The sequence below is a fragment of the Rhagoletis zephyria genome, unplaced genomic scaffold, assembly GCF_001687245.7.
Source record: "Rhagoletis zephyria isolate East Lansing unplaced genomic scaffold, Rhagoletis_zephyria_1.1 Rzeph_scaffold_00550, whole genome shotgun sequence".
In the NCBI taxonomy this organism is placed as follows: domain Eukaryota; kingdom Metazoa; phylum Arthropoda; class Insecta; order Diptera; family Tephritidae; genus Rhagoletis; species Rhagoletis zephyria.
Genome location: NW_016157634.1, coordinates 64,011 through 76,799, shown reverse-complemented (window position 1 = coordinate 76,799; position 12,789 = coordinate 64,011). Strand labels below are relative to the sequence as shown.

The 12,789-nt window shown below is 38.3% G+C and overlaps 1 protein-coding gene across 1 annotated transcript; it reads right to left on the bottom strand.

The window, feature by feature from the left end:
* Positions 1–6,024: 6,024 nt before the first annotated feature.
* On the bottom strand, positions 6,025–7,131 carry LOC108360272 (uncharacterized). Its single transcript, XM_017612480.1, has one exon. It carries the CDS (start codon positions 7,129–7,131, stop codon positions 6,025–6,027), a length of 1,107 nt encoding a protein of 368 aa, XP_017467969.1.
* Between the last annotated feature and the right edge of the window lie 5,658 nt (positions 7,132–12,789).

The window sequence follows — 12,789 nt, the reverse complement described above, 5'->3', positions numbered from 1 at the left end:
TCGTTCCGGTACTTAAGCGAACATGATTATTGATGTAGTTACATCTTTTTGTTGGGGTATAGTTATTGCGCTGGGTATGCAGTTACAGTTGCATGGCTATACTCAATCCCGACTCTTGCGTCCTCGTTCGCGCACTCTGGGCAACGTGAGCAACCCATGTGCGAGATGCGGTAACCAATCCGAGTGGAGCCTTGGGTCACTTCGGTTAATTCGGTTTAAGGGCTCACTGAAGTCTGCAGCGTCTGTTCACCAGTAGGTGCGGCTGCAAGCGGATGTCTGCTTGGAGCAAGCGGCTCGCTATATAAACGTGTATTTGGTTGCGAAACCACCCTCGTCCCAACAATGGGTTGTGCGCTGGGCTTGGGACCCGCCACGTAAAAACCACTTCCAGGGAAGAACATCTTTTTGTTAACTTACATAAATTTGTAAATCCTTAAACAAAACATAAACATTTAATGAAGTATACGTATTTATTTAAGATTTTTCAATCAAAATACGCTGCCACTGAGATTCAAAATATGTAAATATTTTAAGGAATTTTAAGCGGGTTTCACTGTATACATCATTTTCGATTTCTATTGAGCGTATGATGTAAACGACGTTATTTGGGCTCTTAACTAGATTTAGTGCCAACAAAGAAAAATGTTGTGCCACCCATTCGATCTATTTTAAATTCATTTTCGTTTTTTAGGTTTCCATTAAGACTTGATTCTACCACTCTGTTATAGATTTGAGCCCGAAATTGAGATTTATTTATAATTTCGCTTAGTAGTGCTAAACAATTTTAAAATTTAAAAGCGCTAAGTGAATGGAGAGGCCTACGATTTTGCAATCTGCTGCTAAATGTGTCGGAAAGTGCATATAATAGATTTGCTGTATAACAATGGAATATTTTGAACAAAATGACATAAGAGTTCATGTGTTAAGTCATAGGAAAAAGTATCTTTTGAAAGTAAAAGCCGCATTGCAGTAGTTTGGCCTATAAAGAGTTCGTATGTGTCGTTACTTAAAACATTTCTTTCCAATTAAGATTCAAAGATATTTCGATGAATTTAATGGATGAAATATCCAAGAAATTCGTTCAATATAGCGCAGACCGACTAAAAAAAAATCGAATCACAAGAAAGACGGTGCTGAAGAAATCTAATATGTATGTATAACAAAGATTACTGTTTATTTCTGTTGTTAAAAATTAAATTCGGATTCACATTTATAATAAATTGATTAATNTTAGGGGGGCCGGTATGTTTAGACGCGGCTGCTAACACCAGGCGCCTAAATGCATGCTATGTACTGCTGCATGTGCAAAAATTTCCTTCATTAAATTAATGAAATTTATGTACATGCACTTCTCAACTGCCATGTAATAAAACTTTCTTAAGTTATAATTTGATGGCAGTTCAAAGTATGCTCTGCCTAGTCGGATGCATCCTCCGGACACTGCTTCCGGAGCATTCTGCGGACTCTGCATGGCTTACAACCATGCGGAGGTGGTAATAGTTGATTACCATTGGCCACAGTGCCTACCCACTACTTTTTGGTCCAATAAATATTTTTTTATATACATACATGCAAACATACTGGTCTCCCCTCTCACTGAGTTATTCATGCTGCTAAATGTGTCGGAAAGTGCATATAATAGATTTGCTGTATAACAATGGAATATTTTGAACAAAATTACATAAGAGTTCGTGTGTTAAGTCATAGGAAAAAGTATCTTTTGAAAGTAAAAGCCGCATTGCAGTAGTTTGGCCTATAAAGTGTTCGTATGTGCCGTTACTTAAAACATTTCTTTCCAATTAAGATTCAAAGATATTTCGATGAATTTAATGGATGAAATATCCAAGAAATTCGTTCAATACAGCGCAGACCGACTAAATAAAAAATCGAATCACAAGAAACACGGTGCTGAAGAAATCTAATATGTATGTATAACAAAGATTACTGTTTATTTCTGTTGTTAAAAATTAAATTCGGATTCACATTTATAATAAATTGATTAATAACTCATAATTTTCGCACATTTTTTACTTTTGTTTATTTATATTATAGAACTAATTTCAGATAGCTAGTTTTTTCAATCCTATAAAACTCGGATCGCAAAAAATTACAATCTCGAACTATCATGAAATCTCGAGTGGAAAAATCAATAACTCTCGAAACGCCAACGATTCGAAAAAAATTCCAGAATCTTCAATGATTCGAAAAATAAAGATTATAGAATCTCCAACGATTCAAGAAATAAAAAATTCTCGAATCGCCAACCATTCGAAAAATAAAAATTATAGAATCTCCAACGATTAGAAAAATTAATTATTCTCGAATCTTCACCAATTCGAAGAAAAAAATTTCTAGTAATACTCGATTCGCTAACGATAGGTGACTCTCCTACGAACTCGAATTCGCCGATCTATAGCCGCGAAGTATCGTCTCGATTGTTCTATTAGAGAAAACGAGCTCGTCTCAAATTCGACGCGAATTCGTTGTGTTTATTGGAACCATCCAAATATCTCGACAACCAAAGTACTTACGATCATGAAATTTCATGAAAGTAGTGTAATAAAACCATTTTAATAATAAAGGGGACTCTTTTTTAGGGTCTGAATACCCATAGTCCTTACAGATAAAGTATTGGTATATTCGTACCACCAAATATCTTCATATATTACAATACGATTACAATCGTGAATGTTTCAATCAGAGCGGGCATAGTGAAGAGCGAACCATATATATACGCAAATGAAGCAGACTAAACAGCGAATTTATTTCTAGTTGTCAAACTGTTTAACTCGACACAGGTGCTTTAAGGCATACCTTCACCGATTTAAGCACGAACCGGAACCATATGCGACTACTGCGGAGGAGATGTTATAGAATACGTATTTTTTGAGTGTATGCGATTTGACCGTACCAGATGCAAACTTCGCAACATAGCAGCGAATTATGGTCGGCAGCATGTAACGCAATAGCAGAGGCGATAAAGGCGGTCCTTAGCCCGAATGGCTACGGTATAGCAGCGGCGACTAGCTACCTTTCCTCCCACGATGTAGTGCTTGACGTAATTCCCGTGGGTTGCGGAGTTTTAAGAAACAACATGCTTTTCCTGGTTTTATAGGTACACTTGAGAGCCCCTGAAAACAATTTTAAAGATGCTGCTTGGTGATATTCGCTTAACATTTCGTCAAGTAGAACTGAACCGGAACAATAATCTAGTGCTACTACAAATATTGTGGAGGAGTGTCCTTAAAAAAAAGCTAGTTTGATGTTATAGCGGCTGATGTTCGGATTAAAACAGAGGTTGTAGATTTAAACTAACTTTTATTAATCAAAGTAAATACGATATAGGTTACATCAAAAAACTTGTGGAGCTTGCGAACGACGAAGGAAGAGAGAGAGCACGACCAACCAGCAACAGCAGAATGTCATGTGAAACACACAAATGATAATGCAGGGTTGCCTTATGCCGATTGCTAAGAATTCCCTTGGCCTAATTTATTGGAAAGGTATCTGGAAACGCACTGTTGCGCGGTCTATCCGATCGACGGACAGTGTGTACGCTTGTTTGTACGTTGGAGTTGTTGTCGCCGTCCTGCGCAAGGATCGTTGGATGGTCGTTCTTAGTGTGCGGTGCGTTGTTATTGGTGGTTATATTATTTGGATCTACGGCCCACTCTATCTCATCGTCTACCGGCTCGCAGGTGGGAGGTGCTACCGCTTTCCGTATCTGGTTTTGGTGTCTTCTAATTATGCCCTTTGGTGTTGTTATGTTGTACATCATGCGGCCCAATACTTGGACTTCTTATACTATACAAAACTTCGATTTGGACTGGTTATGTATGTGATGGTTTGGAAAAAGTGCTAACAGTAGGCTGTCGACCATGCAGTATGTCTGCTGGCGATTTCCCTATGATCGTATTTGGCGTTGAGCGATACGTAGCTAGATATTTACATAGAGCCTTTTCTTTACTTGATGAACCTTTCATTTCCTTACCAAATTCTCCTTTAAATATTCTTACGAACCTCTCCGCCAACCCTTTAGATGCTGGATGAAAAGGCGCCGTAGTGAGATGAGTAATGGCATTGAGTTCACAGAATTTTTGAAATTCCCATGACGTGAATTGCGTTCCGTTGTCACATGCTACGGTTTCGGCAGTCCTTCGCATTCTAGTTTAACCCCAGTGGCCCTCATAAAGCATAGCTAGGACTTTTGACTGCAAAGTTGCTGGAACAACCACTCGATTGTGCTCTGTTTGAAACAAGATCACGCTCTTCTGTAAAGAAAGCGAGAGTGTTGCGGCCACCCATCTTGATTCATTCTTTTAACGACTTGAAATTGGACATCTTCTTCTGTCTCCTTTGAGACCGTCGATGAGCTAATGGGAAAAGTGTCAAGTGCAGTTTCATTGACCTCATGAACGTTAAGTATCTTATTTTCTCAAGAATCGAACTTTAAGTCTTCGCCCTTTGGAAGTCGAGAGAGCGCATCTGCGTTGGTGTGTTGTGCCGTATTTTTATGCCTTATAGTGTAGACGAAGGCTTGGAGAAATATTGCCCACCTTTCGAGCCTGTGCAACGTTGGGACCGGTAGCGTTTTATGGGGATGAAATATGGTGACCAGCGGTGGTTGATCACTAGTTAGTTCAAACCTACGACCGTAAAGTACTGGTAAAAACGCGTGACGCAAAATACTATGGATAGTGCTTCCTTTTCTACTTGCGAGTAGTTTATTTGGCTCTTATTTAACGTTTTGAATGCGAAGCAATTGGTTTTCCGACCCATCTGGATACCTATGCTATATCACGGCACCGATTTCGTATTTTGACGCTTCCGTTGCAAGAACTATGGGTAGCTTATCGTTGTGGTGCACGAGCTGGGTCGCTGTTATCATATCATCTTTTAGTGCTGTAAAAGCAGTGTCCTGAGCCTCGCCCCATTCAAACTTTTGCCCTTGCCTTCTCAAGAAATTCAACGCGGACGCCTGCGGAGAAATTCGGGATAAACTTATTATAATAGTTGATTTTACCAATGAATGCTTCTACTTCACGCACGTTTAAGGCCGAGGCAGCATTCGGATCGCCTCTAAACGTTTGGTTGAGGGTTTAATGCCGTTAGCATCAATTATGTCGCCGGCGTATTCAAATTTCTGACTGGCGAAGGTGCATTTTTCTGGGCGGCATCGAGGTTTGCCACATTATTTTCATCATTTTCTCCAGTAACGATCACATCATCAAGATATACTGCGCATTCAGGGATGCCTGCTATCAGTTGCATCATAAACCGTTGGAAAATTCCAGGGGCGCTAGGAATTCCAAACGGTAGCCTTTGATACTGGAATAACCCAAAGGCTGTGTTGATCACCATGCATTTTTTTGAGCTCCCAGATAGCTCGATTTGGTGATAAGCGTCGCTGAGGTCTATCTTTGTAAAATATTGACCTCCTTGGAGTTTTCACAGTAGTTCCTCTATCCGGGGGATGGGGTAGTGATCCACTTGTATTTGGGAGTTAAGGCCTGCCTTAAAATAAGCGCAGACCCGTATTTTTCCACCCTGCTTTCGTATCACCACAATGGGCACTGCCCATTCGCTGGCCTTGATGGGCTGTAAAACGTTAGCACTTACTAAGCGATTCAGTTCGGCCAGTATTTCATCGTGAAATACGAAGGGTAAGTTGTACGGCTTGGAGAACTTTGGCTTTGCGCTAGCCTTAAGACAAATTTCAGCTTTAAATGTAGAGCATAACCCAAGTCCGCCTGCGAAAAGAGTAGGGTATTATTTGGTTAGACCCCCGAGCGATTAAGCTAGTTGGCTACTTGATCGGGCCTCTGTGTAAGATGAGAAACATTGATTTGCTTCTATATTACTTAGGAGATCAGTATGAAACCTTAATTTACGGAACCAATCCTAGAATATTGGAGGCCTCCTTGTTATCCACCACCACAAGAGGGAGGGTTTCATGTATATTGTTACAGTGAACGTTCACCATGGTTATACCTTTTAATAATAATTGATTTCCACCGTATGTCTTTAGTACTTTACTGTACGCACGCATTTTGGCTTTCCAAGCATTCCGACCAAAGAGCATGATGCACCCGTATCTACTTGGAAACTGAGGCTTTTACCATTTACATGGAGTTTAACTTCAATTTTCTCATCAATGTCGCTCGTGGTATTAACGACATTTATCCCGCTGATATTTTCGAAAGTCGGTTGGCTAACGTCATTAACTACATTAACTTGCTTGCACTTCGACGTCTTACGTTTTTCGGTAGATTTGCATACTGACGAAATATGTCCGGGCCTTGAACAACTGTTGCATTTAGTCTTCCTTTTGAAGTAAATGCAGTCATTTCGCCAGTGCGACGTACCGCACCCAGGGCATGATTTCAGCGCTTTTTCTGGGGAGCCACGTGAAATATTACTCTTTTGCCATTTGCTATCCGCGCACCCAAGCTCCTTCATTGCAGGACAAGTTCGAACAGTTGACTCATAAATTGATGCTATTTGTAGTACCTCTTCCAGCGTTGGATTTGTTTTCTGTAATGCGGCAGTCCTTACCTTTTTATAACGTGTGTGCATTACGATCATGTCTCGTATTTTACTGTCAACATATGATTCAGAGCATCCCGCTTTGCAACATGTGAACATAAAGTCTTTCGAGCGCCCTCGCAACTCGGCTACCCAATCTGAGTATGTCTGGTCCATTCTCAATGTGGTACGATACAACTTGAAGCATGCCGCTAGCATGTGTTGCTTCTCGATGAAATGGTCATTTAAAGCCGTGGTTATCTCCTTAAAAGTTTTTTCTTTTACTTTACCATCAAAAAACGTTTGTAACAACTCTAAATTTTCTGCTCCAACCCAACTGAGTATACATGCGCATCTCATTGGCTCTTCCGTCACACAAATTGCCAGAAAATGTTGCTCTAACTGGAGTATGTATGTACTCCGTCTATCATTGGATTTATTGAATGGACGAAAGTTGGGTATGGCCATCTGCCGCTCCCCAGCCACTTTATTTTCGCGAATAGTCTTTTCGAGAAAATCCCAATTTTCCTTTACCATGCTCGCTATAAATGCCTGATTCGATGCCTGCAATTGATTAAGCACATGCTTCAGCGCTTCGGCATCCATGTCGTAGAAAGGTTACGACCGCGTTATATATGCCAGACTCCTAGTCGCCGGATAAATGTTATAGCGGCTGATGTTCGTATTAAAACAGAGATTGTAGATTTAAACTAACAATTTATTAATCAAAGTAAATACGATATAGGTTACATCAAAAAACGCGTGGAGCTTGCGAACGACGCAGGAAGAGAGAGCACGACCAACCAGCAACAGCAGAATGTCATGTGAAACACACAAATGATACTACAGGGAGGCCTTATGCCGATTGCTAACATTTGAAAATAAGAAAAGGCTGGAAGAAAGCCACGAAGCTAAATCCTAAATTTGGAAGCTAAACGATAAAGGAAAAAGATAGATCTAGCCTCAAAAAGGCTAAACTGGTAACGCTGGTCGGAGTGCAATAGGGTATAGTCGTTACGCTGGGTATGCAGGTACAATTGCATAGCTATACTCAATCCCGTCTCTTGCGTCCTCTTCGCGCACTCTGGGCAACGTGAGCAACCGATGTGCAAGACGCGGTAACTAATCCGAGTGGAGCCTTGGGTCACGGCATAAAGAGAGGGAGCTTCGGTGGGGTCACTCCGACTTATTCGGTTTAAGGGCTCACTGAAGTCTGCAGCGTCTGTTCATCAGTAGCAGCGGCTGCAAGCGAGTGTCTGCGTGGAGCAAGCGGCTCGCTATATAAACGTGTATTAGGTTGCGAAACCTAAAATTCATCTAAAAATGTATCCAATTGGATCTATTTAGATCCAAACGGCATCCCTGATTAAGGCTGATCGACTTCGCCGGGGCCCAAAATATGGTAGTATGTAGCAGGGTTGTTGCCAATATTCGCATTCGCATTCCCAACTGCGGAACTTCCGCATTAAAGTTAACATTCGCATTCGCAATAATTAATGCGGAGCTTTTGCGAATGCGAATGTTGTTCAAGTGCATCGATAAAACGTATATAGCATTGACACATTAAGTTGAACTTTTGGCAAATAAAATTAATCTTTTGGCAAATAAATTTAATCTTTTGGAAAATAGATTTAATCTTTTGACAAATAAAATTAAACTTTTGGCAAATAAATTTAATCTTTTGGCAATTAAATTTAACCTTCTGGCAAATAAAATTAATCTTTTGGCAAATAAACTTAATCTTTTGGCAAATAAAATTAAACTCTACTAAACAGTGTTTGAAAAAGTAAAAAATACATTAAAAAACTGGTGTTGCTGTGCTAGGAAAGTATTTTTTTTTTGTTTTAACTTTTGACACTTAGCTTTACTGCGCTAATATCAAGAATTAACCTCTAGGATAGCTGAAAAGTGTTTTTTGGTTTTTCTTTTTTTTGTTGATTTGACTGCTCACTTTCAAACAGTTCTGTCACAGCATGGTCTCAAATATTCCTCACACTATCTGGCGCATTTTATTTCAACCAAACCACGCATTATGGCCAAATGGGATAAAAAAACATCTAAAATGCTACAAATCTTGAACTCTCTTAATATGTTTCCAAACGCAGGTACAAAAAAAAATTATTTATGTGCATAATATGTACATTATGGTCCCCATCGAAAATGTTTTTTTTTTGGAAATTTCAAGACCCTGCCCCCTAACTTTATTCGTTTTTATGAGAAATAGTATAACCTATTTTTATAGAAATTTTAAAGGCCATTTAGAGGTCACGACCTGTCGATTTAAGTTAAAAAATACGGTTTTGTAGATTTATGAGTTTTTGAATGACTATTTTTGACTCGATTTCAAAGATCGAATGTCATCTGAGAAGAGGATATAAAGGCCTTTAAAATGGTATTTAAATATCTATTTTCGGACTTGGCTTGTTGGGATTTTTTATGGGGTAAAATAAAAAAAAAACCCATATTTCTCTTAATTTTTTAAATTTTGACCATTGATAATTTCCACAATTTCAAAATATGTAGTCCTGTCTAAAATTAAATCTATTTTCAAATAAACTGATACCTCATTAATGGCAATCTCATTAAAATTGTCGAATTTAGGAGACTTCTTAAATACGGCCTTGAATTTATATTGTTTATGTACCGGACTTTCAGTTTTTTTGAGCAGTGACGCTGGGGAATTCATCAATATTTATTCAAAATTGATATACATATACAATCGTTCTTTAGCAAAGAAGTGGTTTTTCAAGATTTTTTAAGAAAATGAGGGTGGCACCGCTCACTTTTATGATATATGCGTATCACAAAAACTGCTCAATCGATCTCAACCAAATGTGGTCTACACATTGTGCTTAGCCTCCTTAAGTGCCGTCTTGAATATTTTTGAAATCGACAATTTTAATGCGATTGCAATTAATAAGGTATCAGTTTATTTGAAAAAAGATTTAATTTTAGACAGTACTACATATTTTGAAATTGTGGAAATTATCAATGGTCAAAATTTAAAAAATTAAGATAAATATAGGTTTTTTTTATTTTACCCCATAAAAAATCCCAACAAGCCAAGTTCGAAAATAGATAATTAAATACCATTTTAAAGGCCTATATATCCTCTTCTCAGATGACATTCGATCTTTGAAATCGAGTCTAAAATAATCATTCAAAAACTCATAAATCTTCAAAACCGTATTTTTTAACCTAAATCGACAGGTCGCGACCTCTAAATGACCTTTAAAATATCTATAAAAATATGCTATAACATTTCTCATAAAAACGAATAAAATTAGGGGGCAAGGTCTTGAAATTTCCAAAAAAAACAACATTTTCGATGGGGACCTTAATGTACATAGTATGCACGTAAATAAATTTTTTTTGTACCTGCGTTTGGAAATATATTAAGGGAGTTCAAGATTTGTAGCATTTTAGATGTTTTTTATCCCATTTGGCCATAATGCATGGTTTGGTTGAAATAAAATGCGCCAGATAGTTTGACGAATATTTGAGACCATGCTCTGACAGAACTGTTTGAAAGTGAGCAGTCAAATCAACAGAACAGAAAAACCAAAAAACACTTTTCAGCTATCCTGGAGGTTAACTCTTGATATTGGCGCAGTAAAGCTAAGTCAAAAGTTAAAAAAAAGCTTTCCTAGCACAACAACAGCAGTTTTTTTAGGGTATTTTTTACTTTTTCAAACACTGTTTATTACTATAGTAGAGTTTAATTTTATTTGCCAAAAGATTAAATATATTTGCCAAAAGAATAATTTTATTTGCCAAAAGGTTAAACTGATTGGCCAAAAGATTGAACTTATTTGCCAAAAGATTAATTTTATTTGTCAAGACATTAAATTTATTTGCCAAAAGATTAAATTTATTAGCAAAAAGATTAATTTTATTTGCAAAAGTGTAACTTAATGTGTCAATGCTATATATGACAAACAAAATGACAAATTGTAGCCAATATTATTGTCTGTGGTCGTGGGAGTATTGGTGTAACAAAACTAGTCAAATGTCATACTTATCAACTTTGACAAAAATGTCGCTAAAAATATTATTTCTTAAGCTATATAACCGCGTTATCAATGGGCAGTCATACAAGTTCCAACTTCCACATGATCTTTGACGTACGTCAAAGGGAACATAGTTTTTAACATTTTTTTTTCTGTGCCTGCATTGCTTTCTTTTTTTTATTATGATTTTTTGGACCAATCTTAAAAAACTATTAGACACAAAAGACGAACGTGTGCACTGTTCATAGGGATATACTGAATCCTTGGCTAAAAGCTTCTGTGGTAAAACTGTCCCTTTTTTGCTATTTAAAGTCTAAGGAGCTTACCTTCAATAGGGGTTTCCAGCAGAAACGATCAACGTCTGGCTATAAAGAGAATCGACCTAATAAACACCAAAAAATATTTCTCCAACCCTGGAGAAATTCATAGTTCTCAAGTTGATATCCAACATAATTCTCTAACTCATCTCTAAACGACGCGCAGATACGTAAAGAGTGATAAAGAAACCAATTTTTTATTATCAAGTGCAAAACGAAAGCTAAATAAAGAGGAAAATTACCAACAAAAAGTAAATAATCTAAATACAATAAGTTATTTTACTATTTCAATTTCAGTATTTCAATGATATTTTTGAGACCAATTGGAGAATTACATTGGAGTTCAAGCTGAGAACTAGCATTTTCTCAAATTGAGAAACAGTACTTTTTTCATACAAAGAAAAATGCCCTTTTTGTTGAGAACGCTATGATCCACCACTTGATGTACTGTTAAGAAACAACGTTCGCGATTTGAGAAATACCTTTGCTCTCAACTCAGTCTCAAGTTGAGCTCAAACATAAATGTTTGTTGGGGATGCTCAAATAATTAAAAAACTATAGGTCTGACCTTTAATAAGATAAGAATTACGTAACTATCTGAGATTCGGAGCTTATAAAAAACAGGGTGCTTTTTAAAAAAATAACAATATTGTGATCCGATTCGGCTGGCAGCCACGACTTTAAAAACAGAATTTTGTTAAAAATTTCCATTAATGGAAAATAATAATTTATTTTCCATATCCACCTATTTAGCTCGCCATAAGCACAAATTTTTCAAACCATTCGCAGCAGAAAGTATTAAAAATGAAGTAAAAAAACTAAAATCGAAAAACGGTGATGAAGTTACAGATTTCCCAAATTCTGAAACAGCCAATGGGAATAAAATACTCTTTTTAAAAAGCTTTAGAACAACCTGATATATGTATCTGGTTTGGCTTGTAAGCGCCATTATGATAGATTCTAATTGTTTCTTAAAAATTCTTGACATCCGCATCCCCATCTGCGGATGTTAGCTGTTAGATATTCGCATCCGCATTCGCATCCGCGGATGTCTAAAATTCCACATTCGCAACATCCCTAGTACGTAGTACTAGGTTCAAGCATAAAAAGATCCATGAAGCTACGTGGCTGTCTCAGGATCGAAAAACGAGAATACAAATCGATCATATTGTGATAGACGGAACGCACGCTTCCAGTGTTTTAGACGTTCGCACACTTCGAGGCCCAAACATCGACTCGGACCACTATCTTGTTGCAGCCAAGATACGCACCCGCCTCTGTGCAGCAAAAAATGTGCGCACAAATATGCAAGGAAAGCTTAACGTCGAAAAGCTGCAATCACAACAGACAGCCATTGCTTTCGCTACTCGACTCTCACACCTNAAGACCCGCGAAAAAAAGGATCGACACTCACCACCTATTTTTCGACTTTAAAGCCGCTTTTGGCAACACTAAAAGAAGTTGCCTATGCGCCGCTATGTCTGAATTTGGCATTNTGACTTATGCGAGCAGTGGAAACACATTTCCCGCTCACTAAGTACCGCCGCCGAAGAAGTAGTTGGATTTCAGCGAGCCCGAGTGAACAACTGGTACGATGAGGAGTGTCAGGATGCTGCAGAGAAAAGAGATGCCGCCTACAGGGCCACGCTGCGACCGGAAGCAACGCGCGCTATGTGGGACCGCTATAGGGATCTGAAGAGGGAAGCGAGACGTATTTGCCGCAACAAGAAGAGAGAGGCAGAAATACGTGAGTGCGAAGAGCTTGAAATGCTGGCCGACAGGAGGAATGCCCGAAAATTTTACCAGAGAGTTAGGCGACTTACGGAAGGTTTAAAGACCGGGGCGCACTCCTGTAAGAACAATAATGGCGACCTAGTAACTGATGTCCAGAGCGTACTTAAATTATGGAGGGAACACTTTTCCGCCCTACTAAATGG